Source organism: Theobroma umbraticum, unplaced genomic scaffold (assembly GCF_002168275.2).
Source record: "Theobroma umbraticum cultivar Fairchild unplaced genomic scaffold, ASM216827v3 scaffold_228.0, whole genome shotgun sequence".
In the NCBI taxonomy this organism is placed as follows: domain Eukaryota; kingdom Viridiplantae; phylum Streptophyta; class Magnoliopsida; order Malvales; family Malvaceae; genus Theobroma; species Theobroma umbraticum.
In genome coordinates, this window is record NW_018397274.1 from 274,486 (window position 1) to 300,121 (window position 25,636).

General features: G+C 34.8%; 3 protein-coding genes across 3 annotated transcripts; 1 reads left to right on the forward strand and 2 right to left on the reverse strand.

Moving 5' to 3' along the window:
* Positions 1 to 112: 112 nt before the first annotated feature.
* LOC110427044 (6-phosphogluconate dehydrogenase family protein) lies at positions 113 to 7,133 on the reverse strand. Its single transcript, XM_021442412.1, has 10 exons — positions 6,806 to 7,133; positions 6,245 to 6,333; positions 5,932 to 6,046; positions 5,176 to 5,326; positions 4,550 to 4,632; positions 3,597 to 3,692; positions 2,639 to 2,781; positions 1,839 to 1,923; positions 925 to 1,004; positions 113 to 448 (listed from the first exon to the last, which is right to left on the reverse strand). The coding sequence occupies exons 1-10, from the start codon at positions 6,968 to 6,970 to the stop codon at positions 358 to 360; spliced, it is 1,098 nt and encodes a 365-aa protein (XP_021298087.1). The 5' UTR covers positions 6,971 to 7,133; the 3' UTR covers positions 113 to 357.
* Positions 7,134 to 10,621: 3,488 nt separating this feature from the next.
* GHR1 (Leucine-rich receptor-like protein kinase family protein) lies at positions 10,622 to 16,124 on the forward strand. Its single transcript, XM_021442676.2, has 4 exons — positions 10,622 to 10,963; positions 11,175 to 12,646; positions 12,792 to 14,327; positions 15,351 to 16,124. The coding sequence occupies exons 2-4, from the start codon at positions 11,590 to 11,592 to the stop codon at positions 15,932 to 15,934; spliced, it is 3,177 nt and encodes a 1,058-aa protein (XP_021298351.1). The 5' UTR covers positions 10,622 to 10,963; positions 11,175 to 11,589; the 3' UTR covers positions 15,935 to 16,124.
* Positions 16,125 to 16,726: 602 nt separating this feature from the next.
* On the reverse strand, positions 16,727 to 25,364 carry LOC110427056 (GTP binding protein). Its single transcript, XM_021442429.2, has 12 exons — positions 25,162 to 25,364; positions 24,910 to 25,077; positions 24,474 to 24,597; positions 23,849 to 23,940; positions 21,982 to 22,080; positions 20,526 to 20,639; positions 19,509 to 19,573; positions 19,245 to 19,361; positions 18,999 to 19,074; positions 18,431 to 18,523; positions 17,486 to 17,536; positions 16,727 to 17,121 (listed from the first exon to the last, which is right to left on the reverse strand). The coding sequence occupies exons 1-12, from the start codon at positions 25,246 to 25,248 to the stop codon at positions 17,023 to 17,025; spliced, it is 1,185 nt and encodes a 394-aa protein (XP_021298104.1). The 5' UTR covers positions 25,249 to 25,364; the 3' UTR covers positions 16,727 to 17,022.
* Positions 25,365 to 25,636: the final 272 nt, after the last annotated feature.

Sequence of the window (25,636 nt, forward strand, 5' to 3'; positions counted from 1 at the left end):
TGTTGATGGGTTTGGTTAATAAATCACTCAGAGCTAAGATTGACAGTAACAGTTCCTGCCCGGTCATTGATGATTCTAACAAGATAAATATCCAGAAAATTGACAGTATAACTTAAAACAAACAGCAATAAAGGTTTTCCTTCACATCTGGCTGAGTACTCTGCTTTCAAAGCATTATGTGGTTTATTTTATTAACATTAAGAAAATTGACAGGTGATATTTATTGGCCATAAACAATTGTAACTTGATCACAAGTTTGCTTAGAACGTTAAATTGAATACAGTTTCTTCAGGGAAATCCCAATGCTTTATGGTAGAAAGCTCATAGCCTTCTGTTGGTATCCTTTCACCTGTGAACCTAGTTAAGTTCAGCCTTGCCCGAGTAATAATGCTGGAAAACACATGAGCAGTCCTCAGATTCATGACCGTTCTTGCAGATCTCTGCATATCTGCAGAAAGTGACCGGATCATCAGCAGATAATTTACTATCCAGCATAAGATGTTGAGTTGCAATATGCTTCTTCCTACCGTGAGAACTTAATGCAATCTGAGGCAGAAGGGGTCAAGGTAAAGTTTATGTGTTTTTACAGAGACAAGTAGAACAACTGCTAAAATCATTTGATAAAGCTAGCTTCTTTCTCAGCTAAAATATGCGGTGCCAACTGTGTCAGATACATCAAAGTGTTATTTAATGGCCTGATATTCACTTTTAGATCTTAAAGTTTGGCAAAAGCCTAAGAGTGCATGATCCAAGCAAAATTGGGAAAAAGTCATTACATCCATGACCTTAAAGGAAGGATATTCTACATAAATTCAATTAAGTTGCAATATATTAACTGGATTCCGAGAGATTAACATTTCATAGCTTGGCTAATTTTGGCTATGATACTTCATAGAATAAAAAGAAATGAGTTATGATACTTACATGTTCTGTGCTAGGAATGTTAAAGGAGATTTTACACCAACTTCTTCTGCTGATGCTGCAGCAAGGTCTAAGTCTTTAGCCTGCATTGTTAAATGAAAATTTTTATCCACGCTCAGGATAAGTCCATTAAAAAACCAGAGCTGGGCAAATTATAGTCCAATGTCAGTCAAGATTCAGTTACAGAATGTTGACCACGTAATAAGTGCCCCTACTTAATTGAACATAATTTATTTTGTACATTCAATCATATAGCTCAAATACATCTTAACTTAGTGTATAATCTAGCTTTTGACGCAAGAAATTGAACAGCTATGGTTGTGTATGCAATTGCGTGGGTGTCTATGAAGAAAAAATCCAACCTTTCATCAATTTTGCATTTAGAAAAAGACTTGCATGTAAAAAGAAATTATAAATAATGAAAGCACCGCATGGAAATATCATGTAAATTGTACTCATGAATTCAAACCTGAAAGTTGAAGACATTGACATGCAGACATTTACACGTGTTAAACTTTGATGCCACCTAATACTGATTGAAATGTGGTCAAACGTGTTATATCCAATTAAGGCTGTAAGGTAACATGATCTTTTTCCTATATTTCGTAAATGTAAGGAACTAGTAATTCCTGTATGTGCTGGAAGTTAACAATTTAATATTGGAGTCACTTCTTGTTCAGCACTTAGACCTTCCACATAAACACAATGAAGGAAATCTCAATAAGATCATCCAGTTCATTCCTTTAAAATAGATTATCAATTTCATGTTAGTGTCAAATTCACCCCAAAAGAAAAAAAGAATTGGAGAGAGAGAGAGAGCTAAAACCTGAATGCAAGAGCAACCTGATGAAGCATGATAAAGTGGTGCAGTGACCATTTGTGGAGACATACAAGTATCAGTAAAGAAAACTCCTTACCATGAGCTTGGATGCAAATCCACCACTATAATTCCTTGAAGATGGCACTCCTGGCATCACTCCAGGAACGGGATTATAACTATCACTGTCACATTGAACATATTTTAGAATTAAAAAGCATATCATTGGCAAATTCACCCACAGTAAACTAGTTCTTCATAGAATTATCCCATTAGTAGAATACTTATTTTATATCTGATACATAGAATTATCTTTGACTATCTAAACCACCATTTGGTATCAGAGAAAGGTTAAGGTGGAAAACCATCAACCTGTCAAGCTAGAAAGTGTTGTTGCCAAACCTTGGAATTGTCCAAGTCCATAATATTGCATTTGGATCTAGTGGTCTCTAAAAAGTTTGACGCAATGATTAATCCGAAGAAGTGAAAAATTTGAAGTGAAATAGCTGTCTAGCGTCACAGCTTTCAGCTATGCGTTTTAAAACATAAAAGTATGAGACACATTGCAATGATAGAAAAGACTGATGTGACTTCAGAGCTTAAAAGCCTGAAATCTGATCAATTGACAAGGAAAAGTTAAACAATTGATGTAATTTTCATATAATGTATTCTCTTATGTGTATTAAAATGTTGTCAACTAATGACAAGGAAGTACATGCTCCACATTTAGGGTCATCACTTTCATTTTTTGTCATGTATGACTGTCTTCTAACAAAATATTTGAAGCCAGATTGAGAATTTTGATTGCTTTAAGAGACTTGCATGTCTATTGTAGTGTCACTTGAAAGAAAACTAATTGAATTGCTTTAACCAGTGAGACTGTGTTGAAGTGCTTGGTACCTACTCCAACAGCGAGCACTTGAAGAGTTAAATATCTTTGTGAGGGTAGTGGCAGTTATTCCTAGTGACTGACCAAGAGCAAGAGCTTCTGACACTCCAAGCATACTGACAGCCATGGCCAAATTGTTGCATATCTTTGCCGCCTAAATAACAGAATCAAGCCAAAGATATTAGAAGTTCACCAACGAACCCACAGAGTTGGAGAATCAGAATGAATCTCAAAGATATGCCAAAGGAATTATTATTCTGAAAGAAATTCATTCAGAAGAACTTAGCCATCTCATTGTCATATTATTACTTATGATATATAAAAATCGTTCCAAGTCACTGAAATGAAAGAAAATATGAAATAAATATTTATAACATATTACTATTTTCCGTATTACAAATTTTATTATTTTAAGCATGAATAAATTACTCTCATAACAGCAGGATGTCTAAAATGACTAGAGCTGATATTTTATCAAATTATAGGTTAGACTGTTTGGTTAGATCCATCATGTCCCATCTCCTAATTAAAATGAGTATGACTTAATATTATAAGCATAGCACTTGATCCAACTTCAAGTACTTCCAAGAAAGATGGTAATAAAGGCACTGGTGAAGCTGCTTCTCATATTATATTTTGATTGTCTTGCAGTAAATACTTTGCGCTGCATGTCTTAAACTGCTACCCATGTCAGTTCAATAGATACTGTCACATGTTCTCAAGTCCCTATCCAACGCAGAAAGCAACAAAACTCTTAGCCATTTGTCAATTTTATCCACAACAAACCGCAAAGTAACTTTAGAATGCCTAAAAATTTCTCCAATATGTAGCCCAAGCCTGAGTTTTCTTATCATCAATTTACCAATCATATAAGCTCCATCCAGAAGATAGATGGAGAGAGAGGGTGGGAGAGGGGGGGTTGAAGAGGAAAGCAAAAGGAAATAATTTCATGTTTTTAAGAGAACTTACTGAACCATTTCCTGGTCCACCACAGAAAATTGTGTTTTTCCCCATTGAGAGAAGTAAGGATTTGGCAGCAAGATACGCATCTTCAGAGCCACCAACCTGGATTACATCCCAATTTTGGTCATAAGTTGAATATTACACAAAAGAGCAACTTTAGTGCCACCAACCTAATATGATTTGTGTTTCTAAGATGCCAGACTTGGGCAGCAACTAATATTACATACATTATTGAAATGATAAAGTAATAACTATAATATCCTAAAGCCAATTTGATACTAAGCAAGTAACCTCGTTAACAGGGTTGAAATATTTGCAAAAAGATTTTACTTGTCAGAAATAATTTACAACTGGAAAGCACTGCTATCATACATTTTAATGATGAGGTGGGAGAGGAAGTTTAATGAGTGTTCATAGGCATTGAATGGAAAAGAATATATATTTAACATAGCACCTTAACCAGTGTCCACTGGCACTCATTAATGAAATCCTTTCTAGATGATTACTCTCATACGTTTAAGATTTACATAGCCTTCAACATAACTGGAGAGCAAGAAGAAAGAAATTATTTTTTGGCATTTTATTTAAATACTTAAATTAATAGAAAGGATGTTGACAGTAACCTGGCTGTGACAGCAGATTATTCAACTCTATAAAATGTTTGGCCCTTTTAGGATTGGTTGTTGATTATACCAAATTGCCATTTTCTCTTACCATTATCTCTCCATGGACTTGTAACATCAGCTGAGTGTGTGTTAATTTTAACCTAACAAGTGAGATTGAACATCACAGTGCAACAAAATTTCAACTGATTTAGCATAGAAGGTTTAGTTACTGAACATGCAGGCCCACCAGCTATAACGTCAAGATCATACAAATGAAGCAGAACTAGCACGCACACTCAAATGATTACAGAAATAACAACTGAACTATTAAGATGATCAAACTTGAAATCGTACCATGAAAGTAAGTGTACCAGCTTCTGCAGCTACAACACCTCCAGAGACAGGAGCATCCAACATGAGAGGGCTCTCCCAATTATCTACATAATTTTTATGTATTAGACTCTGAAAAATATATGTTTGTATGTGTGTGTGCTTGTATATATATATATGAAGGCTGCAGAGGACAGAAAACATATCATGGAAGTTCTCCTCAAATGTGGCCCTCACATCTCATGTTTGAATCATTCAATTCATGGGTAAATTCTCAAATGGTAAAGTCAAGAAAATGGATGACCTTGCATTAACATCTCTAACACCATGAGTACAGTCATCTTATTTCAATTATCACTCAACCATAATCTTCTCATTGTCTTGATTCAAATTATATTAGAAGCAATAACAAACTAACAATTGTGTGTCAGAATGTGTCTGTTTTGGTGTGTGTGTGTGTGTGTGTGAGAGAGAGAGAGAGAGAGAGAAGAACTAGGAAAGTGATGAAGAAGAAAGAAAAAAAAAAAGATTTCTGATACATTATATGCTAAACAATGTATAGAGAATGACGGTCTGAGCATTTTCATCTTAATGAGTAATAGTTCTAGAAAACAACAGATTTATCTTTGCTTTAACTCACTGAGTGATACCTTTCTTATCCTTTAAAGTGCAATTAGATACAGACACAGAGAGCTTTCTTGATGTTTGGGGATCAATAGTAGACGAATCTATTAATAACCGCGGTGTAAGGAGACTTCCTCCATGCAGTAAGCCATTTGGTCCATTATAAACCTCCAATACCTATATAAATCAGACTTGTTGCTAAGGCAGACATCTTTGCACGTTGATAATAAACCTCAGAAATCAAGGAGAAAAGAAGAATTAATATTTACACGTTATCTGATAAATTTAAACGAACAACCTTGCATTGAGATACCTAAGTACTTAGCCTAATAGAGCTTATCATGTCAATTTCTCATGAACTATATTTTACTATGTCGCTTAGATAATAACTTATCCTGCATTACTTTTGACGTATCTGGTAACCAATTTTTCATACAAAGAATTTCAAATTACTTCAACAAGAACTGATAGAAGAGGAAGACATATTTATCACCACAACATAATGAAGAAATAGATACAAGAGTTTTGTTATCTTGAATGTAGTTTCAACAAAGATAACTTTTCACCTATAAACTTAAAGCTAGAACTGTGGCGATTATAATTGTAAACAGAATACGGAGAGCCAAGCTCTGGCTTGTTGAAATACTGCTGTAGATCTAATGGAGAGTCCAAACAAAACTAAAAATGCAAACTATAAAAACAAGAATAAATACATACATGCATTATGGACCACAGCAGAAAACTATAGAGAGCAAAGACAATCTACAAGTCATAACGCTCACATGAGATGATGAAGGCAACATCGTGATTACGACCTCACTTGCTTCTGCAACTTCTAAAGGTGTTTGTTTTGTCGAAACTCCCATGTCAGAGTACATCTTCATGACATTACAGTTTCTGAATAAAAATAAAGCTGCAAACTTGATTTAGAGTAGAAATGTCTGTTCTGTACTTTCTACAGGAAGAAGAGCCTAAATGGCATAAAGAATGGCAAAACTGATGGATAAAAGAAAAACATACAATTAGGTGGAAACAATCATGTTACATAAATCATGGCATATATAAAGATATAATATAAAGGTTTGAACGCATTACACATCATGAACAGTCACTTTGTATCCAGCCTTGAGTAGATTATTTGCCATTCTGGATCCCATATTTCCCAGCCCTATGAATCCAACACTCTGTGACAAGTAATTATGAAACGACACATTAGTACCAAATTAAGAGATGCATCACAGCAAAAATGACAATATGATAGGTTAGCTTAACTTTAACTAATCAACACTGAAAGAACATAAGAGAGAAAACCAGACTTATATTATTCCACCGAGAAACCAACTGAAATTACCAAACCAGGTGATTTGTCATCATCATATGAAACACCATTTAAGAACACACTTTCCCGATTGAGACTGGTTATGCAAAAACTTCATTGTACATTTTTTTAAGAGCATAATGCCGTTATACCAAAAATCAGCTCTTCCTAATTTAGATTGCTTATGTTTCACTGAGTTGGTGCCTTGGAAATAAATTGATCAATTCTCAGCTCCAGCTAAACAGCTAGAATCAAAGCAATATATTCGGAAGCTGAGTCTGAGTCCGACGGCTGAGTTGAGTAAAAAGCTGAAAACAACCCAAAAACAAAAAACCAACCTCAAAGTGGGAAGAGAGGTTTGAAGAAGCGAAACTGCGAGTAGGAAAGGAATGAAAAGGAGAAGGCGACACGAGCAGTTGTTGAGATTGGTGTTCGGCTTTGGACAGGGAATTCGAAAGAAGGGCTCTTAGCCTGTGACCGTAAGTCCTCATCTTCATCGCCATTGATGATTAGTTAATACTAATAATCGAAGACAGATGTTTTCCAAGAAGAAGAAGAAGACTTGCAAGTAGTGGAGTAATCGGTTGAGCTGCTTGCTTCCGTTTGTTCCAATTTCTACAGCTGCAGCATCTTTTGGACAAGGCGTTACGTTACGGCATACTGCTTCTGACAGAACGGAAACGTCTCGCCTCAATTGTTAATATTATCTTAAAAGATTCTCTTTTTAATTAATTATCTTTTAATTAATATTTTAAAAAAATTAAATTATTTAAAAAATTTTAAATAAATTTTTATATTTTTATTATATTCAATCACACACGTTGATAATAAGCTCTTGACTAATCATTAACTTAATCAAAATATAATTTTTAATTTATATTAAGTTCTTGATTTATATTAATCCGTGATGACCCAATTGATCACGTCAAACATTAAAATTATCAGTAAACTTTTAGTTTATGTGAGTTTCAATCATTTTAATTTTTATATAATATAATCTAGAGGATAAGACGGTTAATTTTTTAAAATATACACCTCTTATTCAAAATAATAAATGTAATATAAAGGTATTCAATGTTTATTTCATTATTTCAATATGATATCAATTCAAACGAATATCTTTAAAATTTAATAAATTTTTTAAGCCTTAAATAATGTATTTTTTATTATAAACTTTTTGTAAAATATTGCTTATTTGGAGTCTTTAATTAATCTTGTAATACTTAATGAATATCAATATTTGCCTTCAATAAAATAAGATATATACAATAAAAAGCTTGCAAGTTTTTTTTTTAAATTAAAAAGCTTGCAAGTTAACATAAGAAAATATTAAATATAAAATTGATTATTAAAACATATAATAAGAATGTATCATTTAAATATAATGAGAACATATAAAAACATATTTATAATAAAGTTATATTAAAACATACCAACAAACTGTTAAAACCTTCATTTTTAAACATTTTCAGTATCAATCAAATGATTAATTCCTCTTTCAAGGTAGAAAAAAAAATCAACATCTTGATGTGTTATATTAACTCAACTATGTTAAAATAATTTTAAACAAAATTTATTTTGATATATATATATTTTTTAGCTTTCAATAATACTCAATAAAATTCAACGAGATATTTTAACATATGATAGATACGTTTCATGTCACATCAATGACAAATATACTACTCATCAATCTAATGTATAAAAATATAAATCCACCTCTGGTTGGTAAAGTTATCCATCCATTTTTAGTTAATAAAAGTATTTATCAAAAGTGAGTAAAGTTATCCATTCATCTTTAATTAATAAAGGTATTTATCAATTTATGATGATTAAATATATTATTAGAATAGTAATTAATGAAATTTCCATGATTGCAATTATTATAACGACCTCTTTCATGTTCAATTGTCTATAACTATAATTGTTAAATTATGTCATATTCAAAGAATAGATGAAGTTTATGATTTTTCATTAGTAACTTATTATTTTTCTCAATAACAAAAAGATATGAAATTCAAAATAAAATATATTTCAGATTACTCAAAGTATAATATTTTTTACTTTTTATAAAAATAGATATCATACAAAGATAATTTTATATGTTCAATTCAAAATGTTTTATGCAAAATCTTATATCAAAGATAGATTTATATACGTTGAGCAAAATTATTATCATATTTCAACAAAAAAAATCGCATATTAAGAAAATCATATTCCAAAACTAAAACAAAGACATCATATGTAATTATACATATTTTCATGTTTAACTTGATTTAATAAATTAAGAGATAAAATATAATAGATACTACATGATAGTAAAATTTCCATCAAGGTTAATTTTCAATAAATGAAAATATCAAAATCACTTACTTTATTTGCTAAAACTAAATATGAAAGACTAACTATTAAAATTTTTTTGAAATTTGAAGACTTAGTTTGAACTCTTGATCATAATATAATAGATATTTACATATATATATATATTTATAATAAAAAATTAATTGTTAAACATAATTAATATAATAATATTAAATAAAATTAAAAATTGTTCATCTTTGATTGTGATGATCAAATAGATATGACAAAATTGGTATTAATCCCCAAAATAAAAAGATAAAATTGAAAAAAAAAACAATTTTTATATGCTATGAATCAAAGGACCCCTAAAAAGCATTAGGACAATGATGCCACCCCTTACATATTGCAACATCATCTTGTCAGTCTTGACTACCTTATCTCTTTATTTTCTTATTATCTAAGTTATTAAAATTGGGTTAAAAGCTTCATAGAGTTTTCTTCTGGAAAGTGGGCCGAACCTCAAATGGGTTTGCTTTTGCATTAGATGTGTCCATGGACTCGATTTTAAATAATATTTTTTATTTTAATAAATAAATATTTTAGTCCCAAAAGAGAGATATAATTGAGTATGAATAACAAGACTTAGTGGACTTATTCTCGCTGTATACAGATAAAGAATGTCGGTTGATATAAACTTTTAACTCGAAGACGTTTTGAATATTATAAACTGTGACGGATTTAAATAAATAAATGATCGTAATAAATGGAAATTTTTTTAGGGTTTATATCTTTATTTAATTTTTATAATATTGTCGTGATTAAACTTGTCTAATGTTTTGCCAACGACATAATTATCTCAAATTATCCTCTCAATTCCCATCCCCCGACATATTGGCGGACAAGAAAGAGAATTTAGTGGGGGCCACCATTGAAATTAATATTTCTTTCTTTCCATCATTCTTCATTCTCGTGAGGGGGACTAGAATCCGTCTCATCTCATGGTCCTTCCCCCTCTCTTTAATCACCATCATCAACTCCACAAATTCCACATGGACCACCTTCTCCACGTGTCAGCATCCAAACGGTTGTATCTCTGGAAAAAAAAGTGGGGTCCAGGCTCCCACCTTCTACCCCTTCATTAAATGTTCCACCAAAGTCGCCTCATGTGGTTCATTGGGACTTGGCACTTGTGGGTTTGGGTGGGATCAAATCCAAGGTAAAAATTTTAATCTTTTTACATCATATTTTATAATTTTATAATTAATGTTGTATACATAATTTTTATTATCAGTAATATTAAATTACAATTTTATTTAATGAAATTCACAAAATATTAAACAAAAAACTTTAAAAGTATTAATTAGAAAAAAAATAAATTAAGAAATCCAAAGAAGGAAAACCCTGGTCAAAGGGGCAATGGCATGGGGGGGTTCCACACACAGGTATGAGTTCTGACCTCACACACCAGCTCATGCAAAAGGCCAAAGACAACCGTAAACTGGATTTGATAAATCCTTTGCCGTCCACCATGTCAAAAAGAGTTAAAAAACATACGTTGCAAAGGACAGATTCTCCTCTTCCCTCTCTTTTTAGTTTTTTTTGGCGGGTAAATCCCTAATTAGTCCCTAAACTGTTTTCCCGCTATCTCTTTTGTCACCTTTTGCCTATTGCTGACACAGTCTCTGAAGTACTACTGTAAGCTCTATCCTCTCTAAAGGGCCTTTTTAAAATAAGAAGAATAAAAAAAAGAGACTAATGGCAGGATTTATAAGTTTAAGGATATTGTTTAATCAACCAATGCAAATAAACTTAGGCTTTTGTATTTGGGCTCCTAAAATCACAAGCTTTAGAAAGAGAGAGAGAGTAGTAAAAAGAGACAAAGGCAACCCCTTTTTTGGGGGGTTTGTTGTCATAAAAGAAGTAGGGTTTAGGCACTTTTTGAGCAACTAAATTCCACAGTTTTTGAAAGGGTTTACAATTCCATGGCCTAGTGATTATATCTGGGTCTGTTTTTGTTTACTATTTTCCCTTTTAGCTCTTAATTCTCAAGGCCCATTTCTTGTTTGAGTGAGCTTTTACCAGTGTGAAGCTCTTACATTTTTGCAAGGAAATGCTTTGGTTTGCTCTAAAGTCTTGAGCTTTTCACATAAGAGGCTTCTTTTGAGCCTACATTGTTGATGGAAGAAGAGATCTTGGTAAGAAAAATGCTGCATTTCTTATGTTTTTATGGTTAGATCTCTGAACGGGGCCCAGTGTTGTTGTAGTTCATTTCAGTTATTTAATGCTTTAGCTTAGTTTACGTAGTTCAAGACTTTGTTGAAAGCTGTATCTTTATCACTGGTTCTTGTTGGAACCAAAATCAGCTCTTTCAAGGCTTGGTTTTCTCATGATGTGTGCTTTTATCAGGTACATTGCTGTCTCATTGATCACATTTTCAGTTTTGAGTTGAACCTGCGAATGTTGTTTCCATCTCCTCCGGAGGTGAATGTTGTTGTTGTTTCCATCTCCTCTGAAGGTTAATGCTGCTTGTACTGAAGAAAGGGCTTGTAGCTTTACTCTTGCTTTTAGTGAAATGGTTCTAACCTCGTTGAATTTGTGCATTTAAGTGCTTCAGGACTCCCTGTAGTAGAGTGTAATTACCTTGTTACTTTAATGCAAAGGGGTTATTACTGCAGAGATTGAAGGAGGTTCTGGATTCTATTTGTTTTTTAACCATAAACTTTCTAAAATCAAGTTTGTGGCAATCAAATCTCTGCATTAGGGAGTGGAAAGCCTCCTTTAATTTCTTGTCTTTGAACTTGTTTGGGTTGATAGGATTACCATGAAGCTCTTTAAATTTTTAGTGTTATCTTTATTTTTCCTTTCTGCCATGGGGCAGCTTCCGTCACAGGACATTCTGGCATTACTTGAATTCAAGAAGGGTATTAAGCATGACCCCACAGGATATGTCCTTGATTCATGGAATGAGGAGTCCATTGATTTCAATGGCTGCCCTTCTTCTTGGAATGGGATTGTTTGTAATGGTGGAAATGTTGCTGGTGTTATCCTTGATAACTTAAGTCTCTCTGCTGATGCAGACTTGAGTGTTTTTTCGAACCTTACGAAGCTTGTGAAACTCTCCATGTCAAACAACTCTATCACAGGCATCATTCCTGACAATATAGCTGACTTCAAAAGTCTTGAATTTCTGGATGTGTCAAATAATCTCTTTTCTTCAATTTTGCCGCCAGGCATTGGTAAATTAGGGAGCTTAAGGAATCTTTCACTTGCTGGGAATAACTTCTCAGGTGCTGTTCCAGAAACAATTTCAGGGCTTGTTTCAATCCAATCTTTGGACTTGAGCCACAATTCCTTGTCTGGTTCACTCCCAACCTCAGTAGTAAAACTGAATGAGCTGTTGTATCTAAATCTTTCTTCCAATCAGTTTACCAAGGGAATCCCAAAAGCGTTTGAGCTCATTTCTGGTCTTCAGGTGCTTGACTTGCACGGGAATATGCTAGATGGCAACTTAGATGGGGAGTTTTTCCTTCTTTCAAATGCCAGCCATGTTGACCTTAGTAGGAATATGCTGCAGAGCTCTAGTTCGGAGAAGTTACTACCAGGCATTTCCGAGAGTATCAAGTATTTAAATCTTAGTCACAACCAACTTACTGGATCATTGGTTGGGGAAGCGGAGCTTCGTTTGTTTGGAAATTTAGAGGTGTTGGATCTAAGCTACAATCAGCTATCTGGAGAATTGCCTGGATTTAATTTTGCATATGATCTTCAGGTCCTCAAGCTCAGCAACAACAGATTTTCAGGCTTCATCCCTAATGTCCTGCTGAAAGGAGATTCTTTGCTTTTAACCGAGCTTGATTTAAGTGGGAACAATCTCTCAGGTAGGCTTTTAATGATATTGATACTTTAGCTTATATAGGCATCCTAAAAAGCTTGAATATGTGATTTTTGTCAACTTATGGATTCTTAGTTGCGTTTCCAGTTTTCTGTTTTTACTATGCCTCACACTTCCTGTTCATCTTTCAGGGCCGGTATCCATGATCATGTCTACAAATCTGCAGTTACTCAATCTTTCCTCAAATGGGCTCACAGGGGAACTTCCTTTACTGACTGGAAGTTGTGCAGTACTTGATCTATCAAATAACAAATTAGAAGGAAATTTAACCAGAATGGTACATTGGGGGGATATTGAATACCTTGATCTCAGCCAGAACCTTTTGGCAGGGTCAATTCCTGAGGTAACCGCTCAATTTTTGCGTTTAAATCATCTCAACCTCTCACATAATTCCCTTAGTAGCTCTTTACCAAAAGTGATAATGCAGTACCCGAAGCTTAGAGTCCTCGATCTCAGTTTCAACCAATTAGATGGACCTCTCGTCAATGACCTACTAAACTTGGCTACTTTGGAAGAACTTCATCTTGGGAATAATTTAATTTCTGGTGCTATTGAGTTCTCTCCTTCAAGTGAATCCAACCTCCATGTTCTTGATCTCTCTCACAATCGGCTTAATGGCTATTTTCCCAGCCAATATGGGTCATTGGCTGGACTTCAATTGCTCAATCTTGCAGGCAATAACTTATCTGGTTCCCTGCCATCTTCCATGGCTGACATGAAATCAATGAGCTCATTAGATATATCCCAGAATCATTTTACCGGATCTTTACCGAACAAGGTTCCTAACGGCCTTCAAAGCTTTAATGTTTCCTACAACGATCTCTCTGGAGTTGTCCCAGAAAATTTGAGGAAGTTCCCTACTTCATCGTTCTACCCTGGAAATGCTAAGTTGCATTTTCCGAGTGGTAATCCTGGATCAAATAATGCCCCTGGGGAACATTCTAGGAGGAAACCAATCAACACAATTGTCAAATGGGTGATTGTGGTGTCATGTGTGGTTGCTCTTATCATTCTCATCCTGCTTGCTATATTCCTACATTACATCTGTTTATCAAGGAGAACTCCACCAGAGCATGTTACAAGTAAAGATGTTCGAAAGCGAGCACCAACAAACCCTTCTAGCATTGCTGGTACGGAGAGTGGGGGTGCTTTGGTTGTTTCAGCGGAGGATCTTGTGTCTTCACGGAAAGGGTCATCTGACATCAGTCCCAGTGAGAAAACGGCAGCGGTGACTGGCTATTCTCCTTCAAAGGCCAGCCATTTATCTTGGTCACCAGAGTCTGGAGATTCATTTACTGCTGAACACCTTGCAAGACTGGATGTAAGATCGCCAGATCGATTGGTCGGTGAGCTGCATTTTCTTGATGATACAATCACATTGACACCTGAGGAGCTGTCAAGGGCTCCAGCAGAAGTTTTGGGAAGGAGCAGTCATGGGACTTCTTACAGGGCAACATTGGATAATGGAGTCTTCTTGACTGTGAAGTGGCTCAGAGAAGGGGTGGCAAAACAGAGAAAGGAATTTGCTAAGGAGGCTAAAAAATTTGCAAACATTAGGCATCCTAATGTAGTGGGTTTGAGAGGGTACTATTGGGGCCCCACCCAGCATGAGAAGCTGATTCTTTCAGATTATATCTCACCCGGAAGTCTTGCAAGTTTTCTTTATGGTAACTGTTGACTCTGTAGCTTTTCAATACATTATTTGCAGTTCTATTATTAGAAGAAAACTACTAATAAAAAAAACATAGAGAGAGGGGGTAGAGGGGCCAATGGTGGAAATCTTATTATTTGAACTAACTCTTGTTTCACTATCATTGTTAAATGAGGTTACATTCATATGCTTGCCCTCTTTCTCCTTTCAGTGTAGTACCTCTTTGGGAAGGTTTCAGTTTAAATTCCAGATCCATATATAGACGTTTCATTACTCCTACTAGAAAATAGAGGGGACTTGGTCCTAAGCTTGGGTAAAAGACAGGTGTGGGAACACCATTATTTTGCAAAATCAAATGCTTTAGATTGCTAGTAGGCTAGCCCAAAATATAGCTGCTTTACTACTTACATAGTTGCTATAGTTTTATACCGGACATGCTGATTTATTTTTATGATTTGGTTTGCAGGTTATATTTACTATAAGCAAGTATATTTTTAGTAATAAAAACAAAATCGTTAAACCAATTAGCTGTGAGCTTTATTCTTTTCTGGGCCATATATCAGGAGCTCCATCTTTTTGTTATCCATTTACTTTTGTTGAAAATGCAAATGTGTTTGCTTGCATGTTTGCATTGCAGTCTGTTTCATTGATGAATAGCTGTTGGCATGGTTGAGTTAATGTTCTGTGAATTAGTATTGTTCTTATGTAAATTCTTTTTCTTTTATATTCTATTATCTTAACAAGCTTCTGCATGGGTAGACAAGTTGTTCCACTCTCCTTCACCTCCATTTCTCTTTCTTTCATAGATGATTTTCCATTAAGGAATAAATTATATATGATATGATATGATATAATCTCTCATGCTTCCCTATTTGATACTCCTTTCCTAGCTTTCATGAAAATTAGGTTTTAATCATGTCATTTTTTCATGTTTTAATAAAAATTTTGTATGTAAAAAGGGCAGAAATAATATATTTGTATTCAGAATATACACATCTAGGTATGAGACATTACTAATGATCTAATCTGATATTTTCAGATCGACCAGGAAGGAAAGGCCCACCCTTATCCTGGGCACAGAGGCTGAAAATAGCTGTTGATGTTGCACGTGGCCTGAACTATCTCCATTTTGACCGTGCTGTTCCACATGGTAACCTGAAGGCAACAAACGTACTATTAGATGGGCCTGATCTTAATGCACGTATTGCAGATTACTGCCTACACCGCCTCATGACACAAGCTGGTACTGTGGAACAAATCCTGGATGCCGGGCTCCTGGGGTACCGTGCCCCAGAGTTGGCTGACACCAAGAAACCACTGCTTTCCTTTAAGTCAGATGTGTATGCCTTTGGTGTGATTCTGTTGGAACTTCTAACAGGTAAATGTGCTGGTGATGTAATTCCTGGGGAAGAGGAAGGGATAGATTTGACAGAATGGGTGCGGTTGAGGGTGGCACAAGGCTGCGGCACAGATTGTTTTGATTCTGCCTTGGCCCAAGAGATGGGGAATCCAGCTGCTGAGAAGGGGATGAAGGAGGTCCTTGGAATAGCATTAAGATGCGTACGATCTGTTTCTGAGAGGCCAGGCATCAAGACTATATATGAAGATCTTTCTTCTATATAATCCATTTTTTGTTCTTGTATCTCATATAGCTAGGTTTAAATATTCAGGGCATCTAATCTCTCATTGGCCTCCCTTTCCCCTTTGAGTCTTTTCTTTTGGCATATTGAACAGCTGATTTCCATTCAAAATTTGTTGTAAAAATGAAGGAACATTATGAATGGATAGAAAAGTTTCAACTGATTGTTGGTTCTATGATGATTTATAATGTTTCATAGTGGCCTTATATAAGGGTTTGGATGAAGTATTAAGTTCTATGAAGAACCTTTTTCTTATCACCTGACACTAGTGTCTTTGAGGCAAGTTTTGGTTTGTACCATCACTAGTAGCTGTTAGGCCTGTTGCTTTCAGCTTGAATTTCTGGACATTACCAATGGGTGGCAGCTGCATTTCTTCAGGAAACAAAGGAAAAAAAAGGTGGCAATGTGTTTTTGGGAATTGTTGCAGTATGCTTTGCTTTGGGCTAAAGTTCTAACCGAATAGGTTTGGCTGGTTGCCTTTGGTTCAAAACCTTTTTTATGCATGTTTTTTCATTGACATTAAACAATCACATTTATTTACCAACTCATGACAATTGTCATTACCATCATCTTGTTTTTAATTTTTTAATTAAATTAAAATTTTAAATAAGAAAAGAATAGAGATTTCCATTCAATTGTGGCACAAAGAACCTCCCTTCAAGACTGGGTCTTGGACTTGAGACTTTTAGAACTGATGAATAATATAGAGGAGCAAAGGAAGCCCTTGGAAATTACTGCATTTTCAGTTCTATGGTCAAAATGAGGGAGATCAATATACAATACACAAAAAATGGCACAAAGTTTGCAACATCAATCAATGTATGTCAAGCCTTCAAAAGACTTGGCTTTCTGCAAATTTATAAGTTATACTAATTTAAGTGATGATGCATAAAAGCAAAGGCTATAAGTTTCTACAAACTCATAAAAGGTATTGAACTTTGGAAAATATAGTTTCATCCTACCCCTATGCCATAAGGGATGATAAAGCTCATAAATCAAAATAATAGATGCATAACCAACAGCACACTCACTTTAAGTACTCTCTCTTTGGGTTGTGAGAAGTCGTATGCCTTACTTCTTCCCTCCTCCAGAAACATTAAACTTGAAAAATATTATGTCTCCGTCTAGAACCACGTAAGTTTTCCCCTCCTGTCGATATTTTCCAGCAGCCTGAGCAAAGGGAAAATAATGCGAAAAAATGTCATGCAACTTAAAAGGCAGGAATCTAGTAACATTTCACTAGTTAAATGACAACAGAGGAACTCGTATATGAACCACAGAGCAGCCATAGCTTAAGAAGTCAAGATGCAACGAGCTACTCCACCAGGCCAGGGCTGTGGCTTAAGCACAATGCAGCACCTCATACCTCAATTTAAATCCTAAAAGTAGTCATTAATCTTTCATCACATGTTCTTGGCAAGTTATTTATTCCCTTGAAAAGTTAGTTACCACTCCGTAATTCTAAACCTTCAACAGACAATTGGGTACTAAAGTAAGGAAAAGCTATGTAAAAATTGTTCATGCTTATAATAACCTTAACAGCCGACTCACTGCCAAGCTCCTTCAGATCTTCAAATTTCATGACCTGGACACAATCGAGAAATCGAAGTCACTAAACAGAAATTTGACATGTACATGTTACTGTAAAAGCTACTGAAAAATAAAAAACAAATACATTGGAAAAAGAACATTTGATGTGAACAGCAATGATTCAATCCAGATATAGAACACATTCTCAGTGGCTAAAATCTAGTGGCTGAGAATGATGGTGAAAACAGTAAATAAGTAATGTTGCTAACAGAAGGCCCCCTTTGTTTTTTTGAACAGAGGCTGGAGAGTATGATGGTGACAACAGTATGGTGGCAATGCCATGGAAAAAATCGCCAAAATACTGGAAATATTGCCTGCAGAAGGCTGCTTTTGTTTAAATAAAGGTAGCTAGAGATTACATAACATTAAAAGCAGAGAAGCTGCCTATGGTAGCTTCTGAACTGCAAACCAAAGAAAGAGGGCTGGTTTTGGCATGGGCAGCAGCAAACAACAGGTGACAGCAATGAAAGGAGAGTACCATGAGAATGATTTTTCTTAGCAGTGAAATCAAGGAAAACATATTTATTGGGACAAATGCAATAAAAGAAGAAACACTAAATAGTAAATTTTGCATTGTTTTAATTACATCTTTCCATAATATTTAAGTCCAAAAGGGAACAGGACACATTGTGGCTTCAATTAGAGCAACAACAGCTTATAAGGCAGAAGCTTCAATATTAGAATTTAATCAGTATAACTGCAATTAATAAATTCTGAGCAGGTAAAAGAAATTGAGTGTGAGAAAGGGAAAAAAACAGCTTCAGCTTAGAAATTTGAAAAGCATAATGATTATCATAGTTCATCACAGAGGATAATGCTAGAGCAAAGTTTAAAATTTTCTTTCAAGGAATTGATATAAAGAGACAGAAAGTCATGAATAAAGAACAACCTCAGCACAAATAAATCCTCTCTCAAAATCAGTATGAATGGCTCCTGCAGCTTGAGGAGCTTTTGTCTGCCGTCTAATTTGCCAGCATTTCACCTGGAAAAGAAGAAAGCAAATCATTTTATTTTACAGCCATCATTTGATTAAAGCAAACACAAATAAGCTACACTGAAACAAAATCTCCAAGAAGTGATCCAGTTTAGAGGAGAGCTTCAAAACTTGCAACTGAATGGACCTTGAGGGAATTCAAAACCTGAGGATGGTCACTTAGATTACAACATTGCAATACCAGTCGCTATGTGATATACCGCATTATCATTGTTGCTGCTAAGAATTCTAAAGACATGATCTTGATGTTGAGATAGCGAGCTTGTTAAAAAGTTTGTCACCTAACTGACAAGTCTAGATAAAAACATAGTATAAGGTAAAAACAAAGGTCTACAAAATCAATATAATGATCTTAGATTATTTTAAGAGCATTAATACTCTTCAGATCCTTCACACAACTTGTTAATATATAAGTAAGAACCAAGCATTCCCATAAAAAATATAAAAATCAAGCATTAGATACCTCATCAGTGCCTGCTGTGAAAAAGTATATGAGATTAATTGCCGAGAAGCCAGTCTTGATGATCTTCGGAAGAGCACTGTAACATTGGAAAGATTGCTCAGCATCATACAGACCCATGAAAAAATAAGAAAAAAGACAATTCAAACATCAGAGCACTGAAAGACTATCTAACCATGAGACTAGGACTTCTCGAATTAAAAGCATTCTTAACCATCATAATAAGAGACATATTCAGTTTCAACTAACCTTTGTACCTTGTTTTCCTCACAATACTTTGCTGCTTCTTCAGGTTCCATATCAACAAGGTTTCTCTCAAACACACCACTAAAAGGAATGATTGGGTCACCACCATGTTCTTGCACCCTACAAAGATAAAATAATTCTCATTCCAGTTGAGTAAAATCAAACCTAGATAAAATTTTTCCAAGTATGATAAATCTAAGAAGGATAATTTTTCCAGTTGAGCAAATGAACCTCTAATATGCCCACACACTAAGAGAGAGAGCATACCAAGCATGAATCTTCGGCAAGAACTTGTTCTTTTTTCTTTGGTAATCTTTCTCAGTCATGTTAACCTGCAGATAGGATACAGTAATATCATAATTAAAATCTCTAGCCACATTCTTGAAACCATGAAAGGTAAAAGACACTGCTTTCTCTAAAAACTTTACATCATCAGATGTAACACATCTGAAGCTCCCATATATTTGAACAAGCTGTAATGTAATACACATTTATTAATCGGCAATTTTCTGTCAGTTTTTTTGTTCAAAAATATAATCAAGAAGAAATTGCAAAAAGAAGTTCAAGAAGCTAAAAATAAAGCCAAAACAAGCTCAGAACACTTCATTAAAAATCTATAGTAAGTATGCAAGACTTATATCTATTACCCCACAATAGCCACCTGCTTTAATGCAAACTTGTTTATTTGCAGTTTGATTCATTCTCATAAATATGACCACACTTTTTAAAATTCACAACATAAGAAAGCCCTTGCTGAGACTCAAGCACTTATCCCAGCATGTCTAAATTGCATCTCAGCATTCAGGAAACAAGTGCCATGATCGATAAGTAATATTCGATCATCACTTCCAGAAACACAATCAGGCGAATATGACTATGTTTTTCCAACAAGAAAATAATGATTTCAAAAGCATATTAAACCGGATACAATATATGTCTATCCTTTCAGTAGTTAATCTCCTATGTTGCTCAAACTTGGGGGTCTTTATTGGACATGGGCCTGTGTCCGACATGGATGCATATTTTTTTATATTTTTCCTTATCTTTGGAAACTCAAGACCACATACCAATCTCCATGTTGAGGTGTAGGATATGTTATATATAGATCATAAGTGCAGCATACAACAAAAACTGTTGATGGCATAAAAGATAGATTTAGCACAAACAATCACACCTTACCTAACAGACAATGAGAAAGGATTGCACAAAATAACAATAAAAAAAAAAGAAAAAGAAAAAGAAAAGGAATAGGAATAGTAAAGTAAAAAAGAACATCAGGCTCACCAAATAAACAACGGGCTTGGCACTAAGCAATTGAAAAGTATTTAGTATCTCAATATCAGCCGCTTTCCAGTCCCCTAGACGAATATCCTTTCCATCTTCAACCCATGACTTGACCTGTGATATAACAAGCATCATTATTTTTTGGTATTAGCATATGCCACCATAAACATTTAGATTTATAACATAAGCTCATGAAATTGAACCAGATAATTTGATAAAAATGCATGCTTGACTGCGATAAGAGAGTATCTGGTGGATTATTGGAATAAAAAGACAAGTTTGAAGCTAACTTCATTCTTAAACTGAAAGCTAGAAAGGTTTCCATCAACTCAGACCACATGCTTCTAAGCCTACAACCTCTGAAATTATACTATGAAGCACATATACAAAAGATATTTAGTCATTTAAATACTGCCACATGCAATGATAAAAAGACAATAACATAATACACACTTAAAGAGAAAAAAAGTTGTACAAGGAAGTAGCAAAAGCAGTCACACAGATACAACTAAACTATTGAATCATCTATGAGAAACTTACCACTTAAACACAATTTAACTCCTATGTTGTTTATTATACGTACCACATTCCTATTTACGACTCAATGTTTTTATCTTTTTATTTTTTTAAAGCAAAAAGAAGAAAGGACCAACCTAAATCTGATCCAGAAGTCAAATTAGCTCACTCAATCCTAAGAGTGGTCTGAATGAAAGTTAAAAATGATCAGAAAACATTCAAAATAGACGAGTCATAATATCAAAGCATCACTATTAATACAGAACAGAAGTGGGTCTCCTACATTTTGTACAAACAATACTGACTAAAGTCAGTGCACAAGAAAAAAAAATCAATGCTACAAACTAAGGGCTGCCACCTAGGAGAATCATGTTGTTACGGTCCCTAGAAACGTATCGAATTATGGGATGGTGTGTGGAAGGGTTGGGTTTAGTTTGAGGTACGCTGGGTACTTGGGTGGAAGGTTTCCTTTTTCGACCTATGTTTGTAATGCTGGCTCGTTAGAGAGAACCTGCAGTTCTCTTGAGTTTTAAGTACTCAAAACTTGAATAGATTCTGAACAAAACCTTTTTATTAACTTCACTGTCTTTTTAAAAACAGCTTGGTGGAATAACCACCCTTAAAGCAAGAAAATAAAGTGGAAAGATGGAGACAACCTCCAACAACTTGAGATGGAAAACTACCACTAGCAATAAAATAGGAGCAACAATGAAACTGTTAACAATAAACTGCCACCAATTAATCAGACACGTTGAGTTAGTCTATACTTCCCATGTGTGAATCGCTTGTAAGCTAAGGGATTATCTGATATGCTGACACATGTCTCCTCCCTCCATAACACATTAGCAACATCAACAGAAAAGAACCAATACAAGGAAATTTGAGGGAGATAAGATGACACATGCAGCCAAAAGAAAGGATTGCATGTCCAAAACCATACCTTTTGACACAACTCAAGCTCTATTTTTAACTGCTTGTCATTACTCCTCTTCATGCTCTTTTCAAGATCCTCTATCTTCTTTTCAATAAATTCAACATCCTATGGAAATAAAGTTTAGAATAAGTACTCAGCATATAAAGATCCTGCTAGGTTCATTAATATTGAGTAAAAGTACAAAAAACTATCAAGGAAATAAGGAATTCATGTTGAACCAAAGACAGGATCACATTTGTAACAATAATACAAAGTGCATACCAAAACTTTGTAACTAACTTTCCGCAATTCTTAAAACCCGCATCAAAATAATGTGTGAGAAGATGAACGTCCTTAATTTTAAGAAGAAACCAACACAATCAAAGGCACACAGGAAGTGCAAGCACTAAAGTACATGTATGTACATATTAATCTTTTTAATTCCAATTTTAACTTCAAGCTTATGAAATACATTGCTTAATCTTTCTTTTTGTGGTGAACAAAACAATCAAAGCACAGCAAGGCAATTGTTAAACTGTTAAACACCTCCAACAGCTTTCTGATGTGACTTGACAACAGTACATCCAATAGTGGTCCTCACTCTCCCCTATTGTACTTAATTACCAGTCCTGTAGAGACAAACTAAAAGTTGGTTTCCATGTGCTTACAATTTAAGAGCAAAAAACAGTTTTATAGCATGAGACATCATACAAAATTTCATACAAGTTGATGAGGTCACTGAATCCAACATTGTGGACAATTGGACGTTTGCCAAAGGTCATGTGCCAGGTCTGAAATTTTATTGACAACACCTAAAGATACATATTTTTAAGCTAGAACTCTCAGCCAAGAATAAGATGCATTTTATCACCTGAACTAGAAAAGTTTAAAAAAGGCAACAAAGAATAATGTTCATCATCATCAATTGATATTTATTTAATATTTTTTTTCCCATTTCCCTCTTGTTCTCTTGCATGTTTCAAAAAGCACAAAGGTACGACACGCACAATTTCTTTTTTTTTTTTTGGGCTTAAATGCCAAAGCTTTGGGACAACATTTCACCCACCAATATTTTCCTACTTTTTTTTCTCTTTTTTCTATTATTTATTTAATTGACATGTCACCAATACACATGAGAAGAATTTGATAAGTTGGGCTGCCTCTTAAGCATTCCGTTAAGAATTAACGGATGATGACTACGAATTGAAACAAGCCATTAAGAAGTAACTGAACATATACAACTTTAACAAACTTAAGTGACTAATAGAATAGTTTACCCTTGATGTTATATAAGTTGAACTACTCTTCCGTAAGTACTCTATTACATAAGTCAAACTAACTTTATTAAACCTCCAAGGGTCTCTAGAACTGAGTTGAATTTAGAAGTCAAACGAAGTTCAACTCTAATGTAAGTACAAAACATCAATTTCTTTCACAGACAAGAAATGAACAAAACTTACAGAGGCATAAGTAAGGTGCAAGATATAACCAAGTGGTCCCAAACAAAAAAAGATAGAAAATTAATTTCTAAAATCTAGTTAATCTGATAGTCAAACATTGATCCCTGCCATTATTGCAGCCTTTTACAAAGACGCTTGATAACTCAGAATCTAATATATGACAATAAAATGAAAAGAGTTTCACATATTGATTGATTACAGGTGAGGCCAAGGTATAGCCTAGAATCAAGCTACAGGGCTCTGCCACTAGGCCTAAAACTAACTCAACCTGTGCCAAGCATGTGCATGTGTATCAAAGCAATGTTCGAATTCCAATGTCTACATCCAATGATATCCCATGAAAAACAAGCCAGTGTAGCATTTGGATTCTGTTGCAGAAATCAGAGCTCCAAATACCAATTGCAAGTACGTTAAAATTCAATAATTTCACAAACCTTTAATCGTAATTCTGCACTAATAGTCTCTAAATCTCTCACAGGATCCACAGAATCATCAACATGGATGATGTCTGAATCTTCAAATGCACCTGTTACGATTAAGTATAAAAAAAATGATTACCAAAAAAATACTTTTATATCAAAGGAAAAAAATATCAACTATCAAATAAAAATGGTCTTATAAACCTCGAACTGATTAGTAAAGCTACCAACACAATTTTTTTTTATAACTTCTCATAAGCCTTTTCCATAAAATGCACATGGAAACTTTCTTGGCTCCTAAGAGCAGAAATTGCCAAACTAACCTAATTCACAACGTACTGAATGATCTATCAATCCTTCAGCAGAAGTTAGAACAACATGACTGACGATAGCATAGCTACACAATACCAAATGCAATTATTCTTTTACATTCTCAAACTTTATTCATCAAAATGGTTTTGCAAAGTAGATTAAATTAGAACAGCACTACTCACAAGACAACAACTGAAAAGCAAAATTAATACCATTCAACAAACTATGCAAAGACTTAAAATTTTTTGTTGCATCATATTAAGCCAACACCAGAATTATATTAACATAAAATAGAGAAATTTCCAGCCCGAAAGCCTAGGCATCTTACGCAAAACATGAAAAATGCCATCAACTGCACGGATGTGAGACAAGAAGCTGTTGCCCAACCCTTGCCCTTGGTGGGCACCTCTAACCAGTCCAGCTATATCATGAATTTCTAAGAAAGCTGCAACCTATGCATCAAAAGAGCTCAAACAAGTTAAAAAAGAGGACTTACAATTTAAAGTGTGCATTTTCTGCAATAAAAAAATGACACTTATTATAACAGATACAATGATAGTATCTAGATTATCCAACCAGAACGAATAGCCGCATGCTACATCTTTTGCAATTCACAGTGACTTAAATGATCAAGCCAAAGTAAAGCATGCATCTAGATATTAGAAATAGTAATATTACTATTACGCTATCATCCCTGTCATCTATAAATGGCATGCATCATAGTAGTTATGCAAAGACAGCCAGAACAGAAAATAACTGCATACCTCATTTTTGGGTTTGTACAATTGGCACAGCCATTCGAAGCGCTCGTCGGGGACATTAACTCGGGCTTCATTAGGCTCGATGGTACAAAAGGGGAAGTTCTCAGCAGGAATAGAAAGCTTTGTGAGGGTGTTGAAAAGGGTAGACTTGCCCACATTTGGCAATCCTACCTGCAAATCAATAAGCAATTCAGCTCACAAAACCCAAAAAAAAAAAGCCAAATTAAATGGGAAAAAGAAGGAGAAGAAAGCTACGATTCCGATCTTGAGGTGAGAAGAGAACCGGCCAAGGATGGGCCTCTCGGCTGGTGCTTCCTTGGATTTAGCTGCTTTCGGAGGCATCGCTTGGAGTTGGAAGTAGCTTCGAGGTCTAGGGTTTTGCACACAGCTGTGAGAAGTAGCGGAGTGGAGTGCTGAGGCGGGTTTTTGGTTTTGGTGTTGGGGAAAGAGGGTTAGATACAGTTGGAAATCTCTTTTATACCCAACGGTTCCAACCCTAGCACTCGACGCTCGCGTCGCGTTGCGGCCACAACGCACGCCCGCTTTTGTGGGTAATACTTTAGGTGGAATTTTTAACCAATTTGTAGTATTTGCAAATAAAAAAATATAGATATGTATAGTTCCTAATGAATTATTATTCAAGATGGAAATATATTCTTACAGGTACATCAAGTAGGGCTTGGATTGAGTCACTTCATATCAAGGGGGAAAACTTTCACAAATTGGATTA

What these genes read in the sequence shown, in the direction of transcription:
- LOC110427044 (XM_021442412.1), bottom strand. Translation starts at nt 6,970, where the DNA reads ATGGCGATGAAGATGAGGACTTACGGTCACAGGCTAAGAGCCCTTCTT. An exon ending in CACTTTAAAGGATAAGAAAG is followed by an intron (nt 4,633 to 5,175) that starts GTATCACTCAGT and finishes AAAATTATGTAG; the next exon opens with ATAATTGGGAGAGCCCTCTC. An exon ending in CTGGTACACTTACTTTCATG is followed by an intron (nt 3,693 to 4,549) that starts GTACGATTTCAA and finishes GATGTAATCCAG; the next exon opens with GTTGGTGGCTCTGAAGATGC.
- GHR1 (XM_021442676.2), top strand. Translation starts at nt 11,590, where the DNA reads ATGAAGCTCTTTAAATTTTTAGTGTTATCTTTATTTTTCCTTTCTGCC. An exon ending in AAGTGGGAACAATCTCTCAG is followed by an intron (nt 12,647 to 12,791) that starts GTAGGCTTTTAA and finishes TTCATCTTTCAG; the next exon opens with GGCCGGTATCCATGATCATG. An exon ending in TCTTGCAAGTTTTCTTTATG is followed by an intron (nt 14,328 to 15,350) that starts GTAACTGTTGAC and finishes TGATATTTTCAG; the next exon opens with ATCGACCAGGAAGGAAAGGC.
- LOC110427056 (XM_021442429.2), bottom strand. Translation starts at nt 25,248, where the DNA reads ATGCCTCCGAAAGCAGCTAAATCCAAGGAAGCACCAGCCGAGAGGCCC. An exon ending in TGGCATTTTTCATGTTTTGC is followed by an intron (nt 23,941 to 24,473) that starts GTAAGATGCCTA and finishes TAATCGTAACAG; the next exon opens with GTGCATTTGAAGATTCAGAC. An exon ending in CCAAGCCCGTTGTTTATTTG is followed by an intron (nt 19,574 to 20,525) that starts GTGAGCCTGATG and finishes TCCTATCTGCAG; the next exon opens with GTTAACATGACTGAGAAAGA.